The sequence below is a fragment of the Panthera pardus genome, unplaced genomic scaffold (genome assembly GCF_024362965.1).
Source record: "Panthera pardus isolate Hobbes unplaced genomic scaffold, ASM2436296v1 HiC_scaffold_16, whole genome shotgun sequence".
NCBI lineage: Eukaryota > Metazoa > Chordata > Mammalia > Carnivora > Felidae > Panthera > Panthera pardus.
The window spans coordinates 108564232-108587211 of NW_026526721.1; the positions used below are offsets into that span (position 1 = coordinate 108564232).

A 22980-nucleotide genomic window follows, 5' to 3' on the forward strand; every position below is an offset into this window, starting at 1 on the left:
CAAGGGTGGCTGCTGAGTAATTCTTTGTCCTCATCCCTGAGTTACATTGCCTCCCGACCCTTAATGTCTCAGCTTCTAAACTCTTTCCTTGACCAGGATTCATCCATGGTGAAATTGGATTTACGTTTGAGCTTACCTGATGGAACAACTCCAAGTGATTGGGACTGGTTGACAGAGATCCATACAACTCAACAACAGTGCCATGCAAGATTAAGAACATCCTCATGTGTGAGGGAGGGGAAAGTTTTGGCCTTCTCACTTTGGTGTATCCCTTAGTCCCAGGAAATCTGGTATTTCTAGACACAGGACATCCAGACACTAGAGAGTTGTTCCCCCCTGCCCCATCCGCCCATAAAATTTCACTCAAGTCCTTCCATAGGGATGGGAGTCTGACATTTTAAAGAGTGGGGAATCTAGTGTCTTTTTATAATTTGTACTAGTTGCTTTTTGGCTAAGATAGATACTAAGTGATTCAAAGATAGTTGTTCTCTTCAGAACTGGAACCTCCTATTGCTCCAATTACCAATATTACTTAAAAGTGTTTTCAGTTTAGTTTAAAGAAAGATACCCATAAGTATACTTTTAATTGTCCATGATAACAGTGGTAGTGATACAAGAAGAAAAGATAAGGATATCCATGGCTAGTATAAAACTGTATTTTCAATATTTATAATAACTTTAGGAAATATTTGTGGAAATGAGCCCATTAAAATCTCAAGTTAAAAAAGATGGCACCATTTGTAACAACCCCAAACTGGAAACTTCTCAAGTGCCTATCAACAATGGAATGGGTGAACTGTAGTATAATCACACAATAGAATATTATTGAGCAATGAGAATGAAAGATCCACAATCAAATGCAACAATATGGATGAATCTCAAATGTAATGCTGAGTGAAAGAAGCCAGATGCAAAAGAACACATACTAATTAATTAAAACTAATGTATGATATTAAAAGTCAGGACAGTAGCTGTCCTTGGAGGAGCAAAGTGGTGGTTGGAAGAAGGGACTTCTAAGGCACTAGTAATGTTCTGTTTCTTAAAGGTGCTGGTTACAGGGCTGTCTATGGTAGGAGAAAGTTCACTGAGCTGGGTACACTTACGTTTTATGAAGCTGTTGTGTGTTATATTTCAATAACTTTTTTTTTCTTTAAAAAAAGGCCAATGGGCATCTTTCAAGAAGCAAGAAAACCAACACTCATATTTTGAACAGAAATTCCCTCATTTTCGTTTTGTTAGGAAAAATAAGGATGTTGGAAGTGTGCCTCTTTTGTAAAATATTAATCAAGTAATGAAATGAACCAAACTAGCCAAAAGGACAGGGAAAGAGAACATGAAAGCCTCAAGAGATGAGTTCCTATCAGGGACGCAACAGTCCCCTCCCAGAACTCTTATGTGAGTTAGGATTTTAGAAGCAGGTCTGTCTGAGGTGGGGAAGCCTCTCATTTATATTCAGAAATGCACTTTCCAAAGCTAGACAGCTAGCACAATAGGCTTAGTGAGTAATGGGCTCACAATTTCAATTTATTATCAAAATATTTCCATCAGACAACAAACCTGAAAAGATAAAGAGATGCAGTGCTATATAGATGCCCTTTTATCGGAGCCACCTCAGGGACAGATTTTATTCTGAAAATCCTGATTGTAAACCACAGGTCTTATGTATCTTTAGACAACTGTCCAATGGCCATTTTTCACCTAGTTTGTGCTTAAAGTTTTTTATCAATATGATTTATAAGTGTAAAAATCTCAAATCTTCATCTGTACATCACTTTACAGATCTTGGTTCGGAACTATCTGTCTGAAACTTCGATATTCAGTGATTACCTATAATAATAATTACTTAGTCATAAATGTAATAATTAAATATAAAAATTATTATTTATACATTACTACAAATCTCTTAAAAAGATCAAGTTTTGAGAGGGAGAGAGAACAAGAAATTGCTTAGAAAATTGCAGGGAGCCTTGAGAATTTCAATATCAGTGAAAGCAGGTATAATGAAAAATAGCTTCAGACATTCATTTTCTCCCTAAGAGTAGCTTAAAATACAATGATTTCAGGATGAATAACTGATGATTGGCAAAACTGGTTTAAAATTACATTAAGTCCCACAGCCCCAACATGTATAAGAATTCTTTGGAAGATTTTTGCAGGAGCATAAATGTTACAAATAAAAATAAAAATAAGTAATTAGGCAATGTGTGTTTTAACTCTCATGCCACTGCTGTGCTTTTGGAGCCAACTGTATTCTCCAATCTCTTCTTTCTCCCTTTGATTAGAAATCCCAGTCTACATCAAGTGGTTAACACTGTTTTCAAGAGGTGACATCAAACTGGCAGATCGTATGAGAAACAGAAATGAATGGTAATATCTTTAGACATAAAGCGTTATTTACACAGTGAGAAGTGATTGATTTGATAGACACCAGACCCCACCCCTCCTCTCCATACCTTTTCCAGAATAACCTAACTTCATTTCTAAATGATGCTCTCTCATCTCTGTTAACTACCCCCATGTAATTACAGTGACTTCGGTGGCCCATTTTCTCTTGGACAGAGTTTCCCATTTTCATGGTGTTGGCAAGGCTAACCAAAGGCTACGTCGCTTTTTCTGAAGATCACCAAACTCGGCATTTCTTTTCTGGATTCATGTATGAGTTCTTGCGGCAATGATAGGCCTCTGAAAACTCAGGGGAGTTCTGCAAAGTCCCAATAATTCTGTGAAACAAAACAAAGTCACCATCAGCATTTGATACTTATGTCCATACCCTATAGGAGAAGCTCTACAGAATTTCTATAGGTGTAGGCCTATTGAGGGAATTTGAAATTTACAGTTTAAGAGAATAATAATTATCATAAAAAAGAAACAGGTAAAATAAATTTGTTATTTGTTAACAGAATTTTTAAGTGAGCAGGTAACAAAGCACAGGAATTAAGAGCACAGATTTGAAGATGGCATGGCTTGAATCCTGGTTATAAGTTGAATCTATTTCGCTTCTCTGTGATTCACTTTCGTTTTCTATAAATGCATATAATAATAGTACATGCATCTTAAGGTTGTCAGTAAAGTAAGTAAGATATACATGTTGTAAAATAAATGAATAATACATATTTGGAATAGCAGTTATTATAATAAGAGTTTGGTCAAAAATAAAATCATGAGTGTTCATTATCTTTTGGAAGGGCTCACACAATAACAAGTATAACAGACTAAATAGATATTTGTTGATTTAATAAGGAAGAGAATTATTTTCTTTCTTTCCAAAAGAACTCCATAGATATCAGAAACTGGATTCAGCCTGAGTAACTGGAAAAGGCTGGCAGAAAGTCAATTTCTTCTTATCTCTGACCCCAATGGGCAAAAACAACACTGTCCAACCCACTTTCGGCACCAAGCAACATTTGAGGAGACAGATAGGTCAGTACAGTGATGCAGAGGTGATGTTTTCACGTCAACCCCAAACCAGCTCCTTCCCTTCTCTTCCCACTGGGACCACCCCACCACACCCACCTTGGATTGGGAGGAAGGGCAGGGAGGCAAACAGACTAGGGTGATGGGAAGACCTCAAGCAAGTGACAGGAGAGTATGTTCTAATTACTGAGATTTCCTTACGTGGCAGATGTGCTAAGTGTAAATCTTTGTACTCTTATCTCCTCTAACCCATTCTCTAAATCAAATCCCCTAATTCCCTTATTTAAAATCTTCCAGGGGCTTGAATGAAAGTCAACTTCCTTTCTGTGGCTTCCAGTGTTTTGAGGGCTCCAGCCGACCTTCCCGGCTTCCTCATAGTACGTTCGTTCTTCATCCCATTTCTCTCAAACTACACCGACCTACTTTCCATTCATCAAACCAGCCAATTTCTTTCCCTCTTCAGAGCTTTCTGCTCCCACTGACCATAGTCCCTGGAAAGTTTACTCCCCAGTGACTACATGACTCACTCCTTCTCAGCCTTCATGCCTCCACTTAAACACCCCTCCTCAGAGGCTTTCTTCAAATAATGTCCAGATTAGTTCCTTCCACCTGCAGTAGCCCTCTCGATTCACAGTGATTTGTTCTTCTTCTTTACTTCCTGACATAACCCTACACTGTAATGTGAGGGCAAAATACTGTGTATCTCTTGCTCCCTGCTGCCCTCCCCCCAAGCCTAGCACAGTGCTTTGTATATTGTAGGACTCAGGACATACATACCGAATAAATGAGTCTGTTGGCTGGTCACGGTGATTACATGTATACGAGGAATAGGGCATTATAAAGAAAATGTCCTGCTTGGCATTTTTGTTGTTTATTTGCTACAACCAACTAGAGAGAAAGCAAGCATTTTCTTTCCTTATTCCCATTCCAGGAAAGATAACTGAATTTCTGAAAATCTGACTCCCTAATGTGTCAACTATTACCACATCAACTATCTCTCATCCCCAACATCACAACTCCTCTATCCCTTCAGGGAGAATGTAAATCTTTTTGGTTATGTGTGTATTTTTAGTACTCCTAGAAAAGTCCTAAAGATTAATAGGAATCTTCCTGGTATTTGGGGGAGGGCGGGTGGTGATTGAAATGGGGTGGGGGCCAGAGCTGGGGCATTTACATCTATTAGTCCATTTGATATGGAAAAGACTGGCTTCCCAGTGCTGAGAAGGGGCCCAGTAATGTGCCCTCTCCTTTGTGTGAATGGCACAGACATGCCTCTCACTATGAGCAGGGTCCTGAGAGAACCTCTGATAGGATGGGGTGTAATGGGCCCTTGCCCATGACCACCTGAAGGAAATGGAGCCACCTGACTTCAGAGGGAGCCCTTGAACTGCAGGGATATCAGCAGTGACCACAGCAGGCTGGAGATGGAGGCTAATTCCCTAATTTCTAGGTCTTCGGGTTCCTGAACAATCTTAAAAAGGAGTACACTGAAAACTACTGAAATTAAACTTCTTACTTCCTTGCTTAGGGTGGGAGCTTGCGATTGAGTTAATTTGCTATTATAGTAATAATAATAATAATAATAATAATAATAGTAATAAATGTGTCACTTCTTACATCTAAAAGTTTAAGAACAAATTCACTTGATACTTGGTCAAAAGTGATTATATGCAGGAATAAAAAGATTTTATTTTATTTTTAGTAATCTCTATTCCCAATGTGGGGCTCGAACTCATGACCCCATGATCAAGAGTCACATGTTCTACCGACTGAGCCAGCCAGGTGCTCCAAAGAATAAAAGGATTTTACACATCAGGAATTTGTATTGGTCTTTAGTCTTTTAAGTTTCTGGGCTCATGGACTCTGAGACAGAAAGATGCTTTGATTCATTTAATTCAATCCCGTTTCCACTTTAGGAAGCCCTATATGCTGGCTGAATGACAGTCATCATGGTGGCCCGATTGTTCCTCAAACTGGGGAGGAAGCTCCCTGATGGTCAAGGAAATTATCTGAGAGTCACTGAATGGAAGAGGTGCTCTTTTTTGTTTTCATTTTAGTAAACTTTTTTAATAAAAGGATTGTGTCTTAGATATAATCATATGGGGACAAGTACTTCAGTAAAATGTCCAAACCCATGACTTAATTCTACATTTGTCATAAAAATATTAAGGAAATTAAACACACACACACACACACACACACACACACACACACACACACACACACCTCAAAAAAGGGAAGTCTTCACAAAGCACCAATGGGAGTTAGCAATGTGGCAACACTCAACCTCAGGCACACTTAGCTCTTCATTTCAATTCCAGCTCTTCTCTTTCCATCCAAAGGCTTCGCTTAGACAATTTGATTCTGAATAATTAGGTCAACAACATACCAGGTCTTCACTTACCTTCCTAGTACTCTAATTAATGTCTTATTGTTTACATTAAATCTTTGGATGGAGGACATAAATAATCTATTTCAAAAAGTGGATACATTATTAATCAAATGAATCCTTTCTCTTAAGAGTGGGGTCATATTTCATTAATATTACATAAAATACTTACCTGAATTTCATGCTACATGAAAACTGTGTGGCATATGTGTTTATAATAACAAAGATAAATGGCTTTTATTAATTATTTCTTAAAGTGATTTACTTGAAAGTTTTATTTTATTATATAAAATATTTTATTGTACTATTGTTGTTTATTGCCTTGGCAAATAATCACTTCTTTTAAAAACATTTAAGATATAGAGAGTTGAACATCAGGTGATCAAGAAGACTACCTCTGCCTGCACTTAACTGGATTTTTGAATTACTGAATGAGCTTTTTGCAATTAATTGGTCTTCTGACAACCCTTTGTTCCTTCTTTTAAATGAATGACTTGGTTACCAGGTTAACTAGCTTCATTCATAAGTAAACTATCCAATCTTTATCATTAACTGTTGTTGATGATTTTGTTAAAGTAAGGTCACCTTGATCAGCTTATGCTCCACTATGGATTGACAAAGAAACAAATGCCAGAATAGATTCCCAGATCCAGTCTGAAGATTAACAAGTGCTAACAGGAATTCTACAAGGTTCACCAAAATCCAAACACTTACAAAATATCAAAACCAATGCTAATATTTAAGGTAAATGGAGGAAACATTAGTATTTCAAAGACGATTTAGCATATGCATACTATATCATAGAATAATAGGGAATAAAATCACCATATTACTTGGAAATGTCTACATAAAACACTAGAAAGACTCTCTTACAAAAAGTGCTAGAAATTAATCTGTGGGGAAAATTTCTTGCTTTATTAGTAGTGTTAGTTCTAGAAAGTGCCCTTATATTCTGACTGGAAGACAATTATCCACCAATTTAAGCATCTATTTTAAAATTTTTTCTTAAGTGTTTGTTTTTCAGAGAGAGACAGAGAGACAGAGCATGAGCAGGGGAGTGGCAGGAGGAGAGGGAGACACAGAATCTGAAGCAGGTTCAAGGCTCTGAGCTGTCAGCACAGAGCCCGATGCAGGGCTCAAACTCACAGACTGCAAGATCATGACCTGAGCCAAAGTCGGATGCTTAACTGACTGAGCCACAAAGGGGACCCTAGCAACTTAAGCATCTAAATTAGCACTTTTGCTATTTAAGTAGCATATACATTGGTATCACTTTGTCCCTTTGGACTTCCTTTAAAAAAAGTATCAGACCCTTTTATATTGTTTAGAAGTATTACATCTGAATAACTTTAGAAACACATGTGTATTTTATATAGTAAATATTAGCATAACAACCATTCTGAGTGACTGCAGATGGCTAAGAAAAACCGAATTTCCAAAGAAGTCATTTAAATTTTGAGTTCAATTTCTAGAACCTCATGGGGAAATGTTTTTGTTTTAAATACTAAAGTTTTTAGAAGTTTATGTAAAGTACATAAGACTTTGGTTAGGAAGAATAAGACAATTACAGCTCAGACCTAACAAATTGTTTTATAGATTCAGCTTTATATCAAGTATATTTTGTCTTTTGTTGTTAATACTGTGAATATTTAAGCGTAAGCTTACAAAATCTCCCTCTATTTCAGAAATGTTTCTACACAGCCCACTATGCACAATTTTTCACTAGCAATTCAATTTCTATTAGTTTTTAAGGCTCTTTAAAAAATATGTTTTACTTTGTAGAGCCAGGAAGCAGCTTGTTTCCAAAACTAAATGTAACCTCAACCTTTTGCCAAGGAAATCCCTTTACCTCCAGAGAAAATAATAGTTTCCTTGACAAAGGGTTGGCATTCCATTTACCCTTTTAAAAAAAACAACACATACTTTTCTTGCTATAAATGAAAAATAGTCAAGGAGGCATCTTTTGCACCAGGATAGAGAAAATGAAAGTTACAAATAATTTTACATATTTTATAATAAAATAGTATGTACTTTTATAGAGAGAAAATTTTACATATTTATAATAAAATCCTTTCAGTTTAAAATTGAAGGTAGAACAGTTACATATTTACCTACATATCATTTAACCGGTGATCAGTTACTGACATTCTGAACTATACAGACATAAGAAATGAGCAACAAAGAGCCCTTGACTTTAGTTAATAAAAACTGTTTCAAATTACTCATGGAAATTCTTATTCTGTTTATACCTTTCGTGTCTAAAAATAATTCTAGTACTAATTTTCACACACATATATGTAACAGACACTTCTATATTAACATTAATCTTCAATGGCTCTTATGAGAACTTAATCCTCATTTTATATATTAAGAAATTGATTAAGTAACAGCTTGCAAATGGCAGAATCATGGGTGGAACTCAAGTGTTTCTTACTTCAAAGCTTGCATTTTCTTTTTTTTACCATACAAGTATAAAGATATGCTTTCTGACCTAATCAGAATAAAGGAATGAGATGGCAAAAGGCAGGCAATGTAGTAACAGAAAAGAGAACTAGGAAAGAAACAAACAGAAAAACCCTAATAAAAAGCCAAAATTAAAAGTAAAAAAAAGCACTACTGTATCCCCATCAGTGGCTCCGTATTGTAGGAATAAGTTGCTCCCCACACTAGCTTTTGAGGATTTCAGGAGACTAATAAGCACTAAAATGCCAACTAGTAGTCATAACAATAGTCTGTGTCATTTAAAAACAAAGGCTAGGTTTTGTTGAGGATACTGTGTTAATAAGGCAACAGGGCAGAAAATATTTTAAACAGAGAAATTTTCATCCAGTGGTTAAGATGAAAACATTAACACTCAAGGGACAAATTGTAGCTATCAAAAGCTTTCAATTTGCAAGCCTCATTCTCTGAGGATGCCAGGTGTATCACGTACTACAATAATACTACTTAAATTCACTTAGGTTTCTACGGACATATGCTTTAGTTCATCGGGATATGGAGGGAAGAACTTTGACCAATTAGATTGTTATCATGGTTAATGTGAGCGTATGAATTGCATTTGTTGTCTTCAGAATTAGATTCCTGTACCTTCACTTCTGAAGACTTCAGTAAGGAAAAAGCAAATTCTAGAAACGAAACAGTTACTTGGGTAAACCATAATGGGAATTAACCTAGTGACTTTTGCTGCTCATTACCTAAAAAAGAAGTTAATTTGAATATTCTACCAAGACTGAATTTACCTTGGATTATAAACATATTGGGCATACAATAAACAGTTGCTGAATGAATGAATTTTGAAAGAACTGTTAAGGCAAATACTAAATGATGGTGATTACAATGATGATACTAGAACAAGCTGAGTAAATTCTTTAATTTGTAAATGTGCTATTTTATTGTTTCATAACTGAATGTAGTTTTTCCCCAGGAGTGAATGATCCGGGCAGTATACTTATGGCTATTTTAGGAAGGGCTTTTAAAACTCAGCCCCTTAATTCTCTCTTTTTCTCAAACTTTTTCTAACCACTCTACAAAATTTTAATTTGTTTTTCAGAGTTCCTGCTTGAGAAGTGTTGTTTATCATTTAGCAGCGATGAAGTGGTATAGTATGTTGGAAGGGGGAGCATTAATAATTTAGTGCTAAACTAGATACACAGGGATCCAGGATTTAACACTGAAACACTGGTTCGAGTGATTCTCTTTCACTGTTGTGATTTCTCTGAGATTTACTGGTCTCGGAAGGACTTTAGATTTCTTCTAACTCAACCCTCCACTCTACAGCGCATTTTTCTCCAGCATCCTTAATGAGCTGTTCTCTGACTTCCGCTTCAAGGTATCCTCTCCTGGAGCTCTGGGGCTAACTTTATGTTGGACAGCCACTGATTACATCTAATTAAGCCTCTAATTCTAATCAACCTCTAATTAAAGAACATTTCTCTTTATGTTGAATGCAAATCTTTCTTTGGAATGGCTACTCATTGGTGTTACGCTTAAACTTTTCATAGCCTCTTAAAAATGTCTATGCTAGCTTTAAATAGAGCTACTATTCTCAGGCAGCATCTTTGTTGGAATCCATCAAGCACTGAGCATTGGTCATGTATATTCTGAGGATAACAGCAGTCAAGGCTATGCTCATGTAAACATGACATTTATCCTGTTTTGTTCTGGTGATCGTTTGTTCCATGACCCTCAAAAGAAAAAAACAACAACAACTGTATTTCAAAATTTTATAGTCACAGTTAGAAAAAAAAAATTTCCAAATTTAGAAGTAATGGAGTCAATATTGGAGCACCTGACTGCTGTTCAAACCCACGTACCTGAAATTCCCTGGGCTGTGAACATCTGTTTTAATGGAGTTGACAGCATACTCTGGCCTGTAGGTCCCACACCACACCTAGGGATAGGGATAGAAAAAGGAAAGTAGTGTGCTTAGGTTCAGTCAAAGATTATTTGTTTGAGCAGGCCAACTTCCTATTGCAAAAATTAAATTGGAATTCTGCATTCCCCAACCATTTACTCTTCAAATAATTGTTCAGTGATAGGCAACCAGAAACATAATTACCATTAATATGATATGATAGTCTGTTATAAACAATGAAAGTCAGTCAAGTCAAATGCTCTGCCATAACTGATTAAAACAAGAAAACTCAGCATGCAATATCTAACTTACTATGAAATTATAACTCAAAATGATTTTCATATCTATCAATCAAAAAAGATACACTACCTGGGCAAAGTTCAAGAAGAATAGTTGTTTGTGATTTAGGTCAAGTCCAGGAAGTAGTTTTTCTTCACCATTCTTTTTAACATAATTTTGATAGGCCTAGGCAGTTAATGAAATAGAAACATGATGTTTATAATTTTGAAATTTATGTATAAATCTATGCAAAAGACCATGTAACCAAGTAACCAAGTAATTAACCTTTTATATCAGGATCGTCATAATAATATATTTACATATAGAAACTTAACAACTATTTCATGGATTAGAAAGAAAACCAGAATTTATTTACAAATGGTCTGAAAATATCAATGATCAATAAATGTCAGTTGAATGAATGGATGACTTAAATAAATGATGAAAAACTTATCTAAATATTGTTCTATAGAGAGATGGATAAGTCCAGTTGTTGGAAGAATGGATTGCCAAGGGAGTTTGTGATGGTTATATTTAGCACAGTTATTACTCTTAGCAAAAAGACTTTCATCAGACTTCGTTTGAATGATTCAGGCCCAAAGTCAAGGCATTCCTTAAGATCTCTTAAAAATTAGTATCCTGTGATTCTAAGCATAAAGATGAGCAGTTATTATGGCCCCCTGGAAGACAAGGGAAAATAGACTGAACCTCAGTTACATTAGGAAGAAGGAATTTAGGTTACTTGAATGTCAGAAAGTGTTCTTAATCCGTAAGGCTTTATGAACACTATTAAAAAATGTAGTTTTTCTCTACTAAATATACTTAAGAGATTTACAACAAACTTTCTGAGATGTGTTACTTCCAATTTAATACAAAGGAAAGTGATCACTCAGATAAGCAGAAGATATATTTGATTTCTTCCTCCTTGCCATTGATATAGATTTACTGAGTATCTCCTTTGAAAAGATGCTAGGAGCGTGGGGAAGACTTGATCCTGCTCCCTCCTAGGAAGCTCACAATATAGCAAGGGGACAAGGTACTAGATGCTATGATTTCACATATAATAAAATATTTGCACACTTGTAATTTGCTTCATTATAATAATTCTGTAGTTGTTTTAGGTGAGGATCTTCATGGAAGTACCGTCAACCCATATTTTGACTAGAGTTTTACAGGAATGATTTTTAATCTGTCTGAATATTAGAATAACTGTCGGGGTTTGGGAGTATTAAGAGTGCCAATTCCGTCCACTTTCAGGCAAAATGAAGTGACAAGAACTGGATTTACCTTCCTGCTGAAACAACCAAATGATGGACAAAATATATGGAACAATGGTGCACATTACACTGGACATCAGGCAAAAAGGAGAGTGACCTCTCTGAGATGGTAAACATATAGGATAAGCCCTATAATTGCCCCAGTGTATTGCCTTAAGCATTTGCAGTTTACAACGTAGAGAAGAGAAACTCAATCAGAGCTTAAGGGACTGCTTGAGTTGAGAAGGAGAGGAGAGTTCAAGGACACCAAGGACAGAGTCCTGAAGAGGAGAAAGCCACACAGAAGAGGATCTCTAGAGATCAAGTATTCAGCTGAGTATGTGAGTATGCATATGAGCAAACTACCAGAAACTAGGGAAGGAACCATGAAAAAGGATTAGAGATAAAAATGCCTAGTATTCACACAGGACAAAAATGGAAGACCTTGAGTTTCACACAGTAGGGTCTTGCCTCAGCAGTGGAGAATAATTGTCCCTGGACTGAACACTACCCTAGTCCCACCAAACAAGTTGTAAAAGCAAGATCCAAAAGGATCAAACCATTTCTAAGGAATTTAACTGTGTCCAAGTATAAAGCTCAAAAATATTTGTGCGAAAACAAAATACCTAGTATCCTAAGAGGTAAAATGCACATTGACTGGCATCCAGTCAAAATATTACCAAGCATTCAAAGAAGCAGCAACGTACCACCCCCCACCCACCCCAGATTCTATTGGGATTCATTCTTTTGGAAACTTTGCAGGCAGCTCAATCTCTCAAGTCTCACACTTTGATCATCCATGGTCACTGCCAAGTCACAGGTTCTACCAGTCATCTTTCCCTCACTGCTTACCCTTTCCTGGCCCAACCACTAAGGCCCTCCTACTCCCCTTTAACCCATACATTTCTATAGTGGGAAAATAACCCTACATCTTCATCCATTGCATAGGACATTCCATCTGTGTTGGTTTTAGAGAAGCCTGGTTCTGTCCTGAGGCACCTTGACCCTTGTACCTTCTCAAGTAGACACTGCTCATTGTCTCACATGTGAGCTACCTCAGGGTTAGAAGAGGCATTTAAAACTACCTTCTCTCTTTCTCCTTGTTGATTCCAAGACCAGTATCCCTCTACTCTTTTGTGAAAATCCCTACTTTTTCTTGTGCGCATGGCATCGACTAGATCATCCTTCAACCCATCAAATAATGGCATCTTTCACGGAAGGTTTGCAGTTACATCTCCAGCGCTGAGAATAGTAAGGTCCTCAACAAGTATTTGTTGAATGCAAGAATGAATGGAAGGCTAAACGAGATTCTCAGGGATGCTCCATGGATATACCCCTCTGGATATAATAGTTTGGATGACTACAAGGCCACATGCCACAAGGCCATATCACTTCAGTCCCTCACTGTATCATTGTAACTGGACTGTGGTTGATGCTGATTATGGTTCCTAACTGCTTCACCTGCTGTGAAACGGGGGGTCCCATTTAGTACACTGATCAATGACTGAAATAACCCTTTTTATGAGATACCTTTTCTAAAAAATTATTTCAGAGATTATTTCTTAGAAAAATGTTGCTTCCTCTATGGAACGTGCATGTCTCCTCATTTCTGCTCATATAACATTCCATGTTTCTTCTCCTCAGCTTCTCAGGAGCTTAGACTGGTGTTCAGCTCAATCATAACTGTACTGCCCAATCCCCCTTTTCCCCATGTATTTTCTACTTTCTATTCATTGCTTACTCCCTACATTATATGCACCTTTTGCTAAAGGCTTTACATCAGTGATTAAATATGATAAATATATACGCCAAACATTAAAATGGGAAACAATATTATTACTCACTCTGTATGCTTGGCCAATGCCTCCATTATCAGCAATATTTTCTCCCAGTGTATTAATTCCATTGAGCTGTTAAAAAACAAAAGATGCTTAAAGATTCTTACCTGTATTTGGATTGTTAAGAAGGCATCAATAATGCATTTAAGATGGACTATATCTATTCCTCAAAAAATTGAAAATAGAAATACCATATGATTCAATAATTTCACTATTGGGTATTTACCCAGGGAAAACAAAAACACTAACTTGAAAAGATATATTTATTTACTGTAGCATGACCACAGCCAGGGCACAGAAACAACCTAAGTGTCTATGGATAGGCAAACAGGTAAGGAAGAAGAGACACACACACACGCCCACACACACAGGAATATTACACAGCCATAAAAAAGTATGAGATCATGCCATTTGAGGCAACATGGATGGACCTAGAAGGTATTATGTTGTCGGGCTGAGAAAGACAAATATCATATGACTCCACGCATAAATGGAATCTAAAAAGGATGAATTAAAAAACCAGAACTATAAATACAGAGAACAAACTGATAGTTGCCAGAGGGGAAGGGGACAAGGGGATGGACCAAATGGGTGAAGACCAGAGGGATATTCAGGCTTCCAGTTATAGAATGAGGAAGGCACAGGAATAAAAGGCAGAGCATAAGGAATACAGTCAGTGATACTGTAATAACAATGTCAAGAGACAGATGGTAGCTACACTCGTGGTTAAAGCACAGTGTATAAAATTGTAAAGTCACAAAGTTATATACCTGAAACTAATGTAACATTACATGTCATCTATATTCAAAAAAATAAAACATCATCGTCGTCAACAACAACAACAATAAAAAAGATTGAATATATCTAAAACTTTTCAAGAGAGTGCTGATGACATACATGTTGTCCACCAGCTAGGTCCCAGGAGAAGTTTCCATACTGGTACACCATGCATTGGGATTGGTCTTTAAAATTATTTGCAGACTGTTGAGTCCACCAGTCAACAAGGTCTCCATCCTTATTAAAATTCCTGCCTGTAATATAATGATTTAAGTAAAATGGGAACTCATTACATCAAGAATTACAATAAGGTATGTTTAATCTGAAAGGCAAGGAACAAAATACCACTGTGTGAGAGAACACTACACTGTACAGGTAATGAGAGGAACTGCTCCCTTCCTCATTCTGTGTTGATGAAACCTGGGCTGCCAGGGCCTGCTTTGCTGATGTGCCTTAGTATTAATCCAGGCCTTGCGTCCACTTGGTTCCTGATATCTCAGCCGAGGCCACCAGGTAAGCCAGTCCTGAAATCGTGCCTTGTTTCTCTTGGAGAGTTTTCATGTTGACCAAGACTGTTTAATTTGATATTTTGAAACTTAAAAAGACCATTATTTTTATTCTGCATTCATTTCATATCCCAGACCCTTCATGAGACACACCGTGGACTCAGTTTCCCTCAACTTCAAGCACACAGAAAGAAGTGCCTTCCTCCTGGGGCTTTCCCACTAAATCTAAACACATTGATCTTTCCCTTTTTTGAGCTACAGTGGCATTTATTACATGTCATGTTTTAAGACTTCATTTTATCATCCTTTTAAATAGTTACTTATGATGTAGTGAATAAGAAAAGGGCTACAAAGACAAATTACTTGAACTCACATCCTGATTCCACTAATTCCTAGCAATTCTTTCATGTGCCTTTACTTTTTTCCATTAAAAAAACTGAAATGGTATTAGTACCTACCTGTGAAAATTACTGTATAGTTGAATTAATAGACACTTTCATGAAATAAGACCAAACATTTATCATTGACAAATATCAGTGTCTTCTCAATGTAAATATTTGTGTTATTCCGTCAAGAGTGGAAAGCACACATTGCTTACCTCACTACTAGAAATTTCTGATCTTCCTAAGAACAATTTAAAAGGAATACTAAAAGTATGATTATTAGCCAGTGGTACACGGATGAATAAATATGTTCTTGTATTGATCAAGTATAATAACTCTTAATCAGGTTTATTAGGATCTGTCTCAGCCAAAGGAAAGTGTCCACGGCACTTTACCATTGTCATCGAAGCCATGGGTGATTTCATGTCCTATGACCATGCCGATACCCCCATAGTTCAATGAGTTAGACTGCTGAGCACTGAAGAAGGGGGGCTGCAGGATGCCAGCTGGGAAGACTACAAAAAAAGAAGATGGTTAAAGATTATTGGCATTATTCTGTGATGGCAGGCCTGGGGCTGGCTTTCTGCCTGGTAAGCTATTTTCCAGTATGTCAGTTTCACTTAATTGTATATAAAAATCTTCTGTGATAAAACAAATGTAGGTCTTTTATTATTGATGACAACAGAGAGTTCATCCCAAAGCGGTACTGTAATCTATGATTTATAATCACAATTTACTTTACAAACTCTGCTAAGATTGTTTTTTGCTATAAAGAGTTTAGAGCAAGGGAAAATTATCATCTTCATTCAGAAAGTCTTTTCCCTGCTGCAAATATTTGGGATAAACAGTTATTTAATAACACCAGTATTTCTTTTAATGTCATCTCTAACATTTTATTCAACTACAATAGCTTGTTAAATAAACAGAACTACTCAATGAAAGGCATCCTCCAATCACATTGCCCAATTTTACTTTTAACAAGGTACCTGTGGCTGTTTATTTCCTTATTTTTGGTTGTTGTCCTTCCTTTTCTTATTGCCCTCACCTGCTCTAGACCCTCGACTATCAGTCCTTTGAGAGCATAGATTTGTGGGCCCAGAGATACATTTGTTTATTTGTTGAGTCCATTTGTTTTTTGAGTTCATTATCTTTAGGATCTAAAACTAGCAAGGTGCCTGGAACATAATGGGTGCTTAAGAAATAGGTTGAATAGGTGAATGATCAATGATAAATGAACAAATGAATTTACTAAAGACTTTATTAAATAAATAAATATTTTTTATGTCTACCCTGACATCTGCATTAACTTGCTAGCTTTTTACACTTAGATGTCTCACAAACTTTAAATTTCATGTGTCAAACATCAAACTCATCATTTTCCCTTCTAAACCATCACTCTCTTGACTTTATTTCTGATAATGGCATCTGAAGGGTCCCAATCATCCAACATGAACATTTTATATTTATCTTACATGCTTATTTTATTGTTTAAATATTGGTTTATTTGTTTGTTTGTTTTTACAAAGTCTTATATAGTCTACTTAGGAAAAGACCAGGTCATATACCTTCCTTCCAGAAGCATTTCTTCTGTTTATCTCCTCCTATCAGTCTTATCGCCACCATCCTACTTCATATTATCATTCCTTGTCTTAAGAATTACTTAATTTACATGGGGCACCTGGGTGGCTCAGTTGGCTAAGCATCCAACTTTGGCTCAGGTCATGATCTCATGGTTTGTGAGTCCGAGCCCTGAGTCGGGCTCTGGGCTGACAGCTTAGAGCCTGTAGCCTGCTTGGATGCTGTCTGTCTGTCTGTCTGTCTCTCTCTCTGTCCCTCCCCTGATAGTGCTCTGTCTCTCAAAAATAAATAACCATTAAAAAATTTTAAAAAAATTATTTAATTTCCTATGTGATCTTTCCACTTCCTGTCTCACCCAACTATAATCTATCCTAGATCTACTCCACCCTGCAGCCAGACTAAAATGCACCTCTTTGATGGGGGGTGGGGGAAAGGGGAAAGTGGGTGATGGACAGTGAGGAGGGCACTTGCTGGGATGAGCCCTGGGTATTGTATGGAAAGCAATCTGACAATAAATCATATTAAAAAAAAAAATCACGCAACTCTGGTCATTATCACTCCCCTGCGAAAAATCCTTGGATGGCTTTGATACTTTCTAACTAAATATAGCATCTTTTTCCTAGCCTTTGCCTCCATGGTCCTCTCCTACTTCATCTTCCTCATGCCCACCCCCTTCCTCATAGTACTCATAACTTAGCAATTTCATCTTACATGTTTTAAAATTCTAGTATCTACTGAGTTACATCCTGTAATAATAATAATAATAATAATAATAATAATAATAGTAATAATAATAAAATCTTTGGTAACAACACCTATTGCATGCAAAACCCTAGGCGACTGCTATGTGGGATTCTAAGAAAAGTCAAGAGAAGGTCCCGACCTTAAGAAATCTAAGATCTAGTTATACAGAGTAGCAAATGTTGTTTCTTTGTCTTTTGGGTGGGGCAAATATGGCATAGCCTTGAATGGATTTCAAGGATAAATATTGGATATTTACAGAGGAGACTTCAAAAATATGCTGGACAATTTAAATGCTCTCCAGATCTTTAAAAAAATCTGGAAAGTTACCATAACATCCAAAATGACAAAATAATTAGAAAATAAATACTTCTGTCCTTGGAGAATTTTGATGAAAGTTATACCTCACATGTAGCTGCCTGAGTTATCAACAGTGCCAAGAAGTTATTTTTAGCTTAAAATATTAAAATTATGTGCAGTACGTTATTCACTTAAAGTGAATACTATCTCCCACACTATGTACTTTGATTAAAATCCACCCGTTATATAAAATGCTCTTATGAAATGTGCTATCAAGACTAAACATTAACTGTAAAGATCCTGCTGCTTTAATTGTACCCTGATATGTCATTCTTCAGGCAAGTGATAATATTTTTATGGCTCATATTAAATACTAGTCTTCAAGCTCAGCTTTGCAAATTATGATTTCTTGTTTTACACTATCAGCTAAATCTCAATGATGAGGATTTTCCCCATTAGCCTATCACTATTACCAGTAGACTTCACAACTGTTGATAATAACTAATTGCTTAGTTGTACATTTTTTACATTCATGATTGTCAATTAGTCAATTACATAAGTCACTGGTCCATGAAACAAAAAACTGTGTTTCTCCCTAACTCCCATGCCCTTGCTTCCCTGGTTTATTTTTTTAAGGCTGCGAGCAATTCAATTTTAGAATCTTGTATAAAGCTTGATGACATCAGGTGAAATAAATTTGGGGTGGAAAAAAGCTAAAGATTATTTTTTATGTTAAATGGAATATCAATATGTTTGGAAACATTTGCTCTTAATTTTCAAGCCTGAAAATGAGATTCCTAAGAACAAGTAATATAACTTTAGAAAATTTATTATTTCAACGTCATCATACATTACCCAGGTTGAATACACTAGATAATCCATGGGAGGTTTCTGGAGCTCTATGGAGCAAATGTGTGGGGAATAAGAACCAGTGAATTAAACACTTTCAGTATGCCTTCCTGTCTGGGAAGCTGATTTCTTTTTAAATTGATGGAAACTGGCAGGGGTACATAAGGCAGAATATAGTCTTCCTGTGAGTTAGAACAAAAAGTGTTTGGAATTGAATTAAAAAGAAGAAATTATTAATATGATAACTCCCTAAATGATAATAAAACAAGTTCTTTTTTACCATAACATAAAAAGGCCAATCCCATGAGAAATTATATGTGATCTAATTTAAGGTATTTGTGTGAGGGTAGGAGGGTCATTTATGAGACACATGCTATTCTATAGCTATTCTAATTCTGTAATGCACAATTCCAAAATCAAAAGTTGTATATCTATGTATGTATACAGATAGACAGACACACACACACACACACACACACACACACACACACACACACACACACACACTTCTATCTAGAAGAAAGATGAAGATCTGGATCTTCAATTATTTTTAGTTAAGACAATCCCCACGTTGAAGATTTAAATGAATTGTCAAAGAAAAAACATACACATGTCAAAGATTTCTTCTTGCATGACACTTTCCTTTCCTCTGAATTGCTGTTATTGTAACACAAGCATATGAAAAGATGTTAACAAGTTTTCAGATACTGAATTTCTATCTGATGAATTTATCTTCAGAATCTTTAAAAGGTCTTTTTTATTAAGAATGCTTATTGTAGCCAATTCTTGATTATTCAGAGGATAACTGACTACTTTGTGAAATGTTAGGCCACTTTTGCCTTCTTCTTCCTTTTGCTGTGTGCTTCTTTGGTTAGAGGGTATTAAATTCAAATTGAGAACATTCTCTGGTCTTCTCTGATCAGGGAATCTCTGAAGTAAACCAATTTTGAGCCAGCTCCAGGGATATGAGGTAATTCAGAGCCTAACAAGATCCTGCCTTGACCTAAACTGTAGATCTGCTCTAGAGAGGGGCTGAAGGGATTATCATACCAGAGTGGTTCTACAAAAGGTCTGTATGGGTCTTCTTGTTGGAATGAATCAGCACCAGGCCTGATAGGATCCAGGGTCCTTCCTCAGCTGGATTAAAATAAAGCTGTATCTTTTAGTCTGCTCAAATACAGACTGAAGTCCAGGCTGCCTCATTTTGCCTTGGAATTCCATAAGAGCTCATTATCCTGTTTAAGTCCAAGTCTATAATGAACTAGATATTATACTGACAGAACTAGTCAATATCAAAAAGAGATCTTCAAAGTGAAGGCTCTCCAGAGAGAAAGGCACTTTTAAGAAAGGACTGAATGGTTTCTAGGAATATATTGAAAAGGGTAGACTGCATGCATTCTTAGTTGATCATTAAACAGACTCTGGTCTGGGTTTAGGTAATCATTGCACTAGCTAGGAAATGTACTAGACTAGACTTTGAACTAATTGATTTTAACCAACTGCATATGACTTACTTATTATTGATATGTTATAAAAAACAAGTCTTGGGGCACCTGGGTGGCTGTTGGTTAAGCATCCGACTTAATTTTACCTCAGGTCATGATCTCATGGTTGTGAGAATGAGCCCTGCATTGGGCTCTACACTGAGCATACAGCCTGCTTGGGATTCTCTCTCTCCCTCTCTCTCTGCCCCTCCCCCACTGGCTCCACTTGCTCCTACAGTCTCTCTCTCTAAATGAATAAATTAATTTAAAAAAACACGCCAAAAAACCCCCCAAAACACACACAACTTTTCTGATTATTTTATATAATTAATTTTCATGTCATATACCAAAATAAATTCCAGATGGCTAATGATTTACTTCAAAAATAAAGACCATAAACATACCAGAAGAAAATGTAGATAATTTCTTAATTTAACTTTTCCTTGGTTTAAAAGCAAGGGGGAAAGGTATAATCGAACAAAATCAGAGTTATAGTTTCTTTTAAAGTTTGTTTTTTAACCAATGGTGAAAAATATTGCAGGATTTTCCACCATATCTAATCTAATTTGTAACAGAATTCAAGAAAAATGAGGTTTAGGGCATGAGATTTTATTTGAGAATAATGCTGAAAATATTTCCCCTCTTGATTCTCGACCACACTTTGAAATGAAGGGCTAGACTAAGTACACCTGGAGACACTGGCTGTACTGTTTGTTTAGTATACCTCTGATAGTAGTCAATCTGTTGGGTGCCTTTCTACATATTTAAAACCCTTGGGGAAAAAATGGGTCCATTTATGTAATACCTAAGAAAAAGTTTAAAGATCTCAAAGTCTTCCCAGGGAAAAAAAATTATATATCTTTGTTCTATTAAGTCATTTAGTTATTCATTATATCTCTCACTCATGTATTCATTTCTACACATATTCCTATAACATTACTATTCATGAACATATTAGTTTTTTTTCTTTTTTGATTAAAAGTAGTTAAGCAAATATAATTTCATATGGTTCAACCTAATATAATTGACTTTTCAACTTTCTGAGACCTTTGGAATCTTCCAGAAAAATGGGTGATAGAGATCAGGACCATCCCCACCAGAGCTAACATACATAATTGCCTGGAGGATGGGATTTCTGCAAAGCTGGTTCATGGAACCTTAAACTTATGCTGATGCTTAGAAAGTCCTAAAGTCAATATAACTTGATGGAGACATGAGAGACATTTAAAAAGCATTCAGAAATAAAATAAAAGTACTTAGACATAAGATAAACCATTTAGCCACAGATGAGAACATTGCAAAAGAAAGAAAACCACTTAATGTAATTTGTACTAACTTAAAATTTGCTATTACAGTGAAAAGAGGTACATGGATGCATTTACTTTTAAGGAGTATATTCAATAAATCAATAACTCGGCCTCTGCTGTGCTTTTATGGGGAGTACTTTAAATTGGTCATGCAATTCACTACAAGTTGGTAACAACAGAGAAATATTAAAGAATTGTTTAGGAATAGACCTTACCTATCTGATTTCTGCCTGAAGAATAAAATGCATTGACTACGGCTGCTCCACTTATCCACCTATGGAAAACATAAGAACTCATTACAAATTATACTATTATCATCTGATTCAATCTACTCAACGCAATAAAAGCATTATTACTATTCCAAGAGGAATCTTAACTTTCTGTTTGAAATATGACCAACAAGTTAAAATTAGTTCACTAGGTAAGACAGCTCATTTGAAAATATTTCTACTTTTTGAAAAATCAGAATATATCCCCGTCTGCAAATCTGTTATTTCACCTGTGTGAATTCATATGTACCTATTCATATGTACCTTTTTGGAAATTGCAATGGATTAACATTATATTGAAATATGCTTACCTTTAGGTTCCTGATACTTGGTAACTATACCAACAATTCTGGAGCAATTGGCAGGATATTGAAGTTTAAGTTGTTAAAACTTCATATTCAAATATATTTACATCTTTTAAATGTTCTAGTTTATTTTGAAACTAAGATATCCCCTTCTCAGGTAGTTAGTTTCAGGTAGTCTGCCTCTGATTACTGCCATTTAAAATTACCTTTTTTAAATGAAGCAATCCAGCTAATTGAGCAAAGGCATATTTTGGTATAATGACTGCAAAGTGAAATCCAGGTGGATCTTAAGTGGATTTGTCTGTCTGTCTATGTATACCATGACTTAGTCTCCATGCAGCATTCAGAGATTTCATAAAATACAGTTCCTGACTTCAGTTTAGTTGAAGAGATGAAAAAGCAGCATAAATTACCATAAGACTAAATGAGAAAATGGAAAAAAAAAATAGCTCGCAGAATATAATTTGAGGGCAGTATTAAGCTAAAGAACAGGTGACAATGTTCCCATGTCTTTCTGCTCAGATGTTATGAAAATTGCATACCAGTAATCATTGTTGGGGGTGTCTGGGTGGCTCACTCAGTTAAGGGTCCAACTCTTGGTTTTGGCTCAGGTCATGATCTTACAGTTTGTGAGATAGAGCTCCACGCTGGGCTCTGCACTGACAGCACTGAGCCTGCTTGGGGTTCTCTCTCTCTCTCTCTCTCTCTCTCTTTCTTTCTGTGTGTGTGTGTGTGTGTGCGCGCGCGCGTGTCTCCTTGCCCCTCCCATGCTTGTGTACGTGCTCTCTCTCTCTCTCTCAAAATAAATAAATAAATAAATAAATAAACATTAAAAAAAAAACCCCAATAATCATTGTTAGAATACTACTCAGGCTTAAAAAGGAATGAAATCATGCCATTTGTGGCAATATGGATGAACTTAGAGAGTATTATGCTAAGTGAAAGATGTTA

At 36.2% G+C, this 22980-nt stretch overlaps 1 protein-coding gene across 6 annotated transcripts in view; it reads right to left on the reverse strand.

Moving 5' to 3' along the window:
* Positions 1-640: 640 nt before the first annotated feature.
* Positions 641-22980, reverse strand: part of MME (membrane metalloendopeptidase) — a 108222-nt gene continuing 85882 nt past the window's right edge. For all 6 annotated transcript variants that reach the window (XM_019440070.2, XM_019440055.2, XM_019440058.2 and 3 more), the window contains exons 17-23: positions 21671-21729; positions 15592-15711; positions 14428-14561; positions 13537-13602; positions 10527-10622; positions 10117-10193; positions 641-2720 (exon numbers count right to left, since the gene is read on the reverse strand). In XM_019440070.2, coding sequence (XP_019295615.1) covers positions 2621-2720; positions 10117-10193; positions 10527-10622; positions 13537-13602; positions 14428-14561; positions 15592-15711; positions 21671-21729 — 652 coding nt within the window. In that variant the 3' untranslated portion in view covers positions 641-2620. The remainder of the gene's footprint in view (positions 2721-10116; positions 10194-10526; positions 10623-13536; positions 13603-14427; positions 14562-15591; positions 15712-21670; positions 21730-22980) is intronic.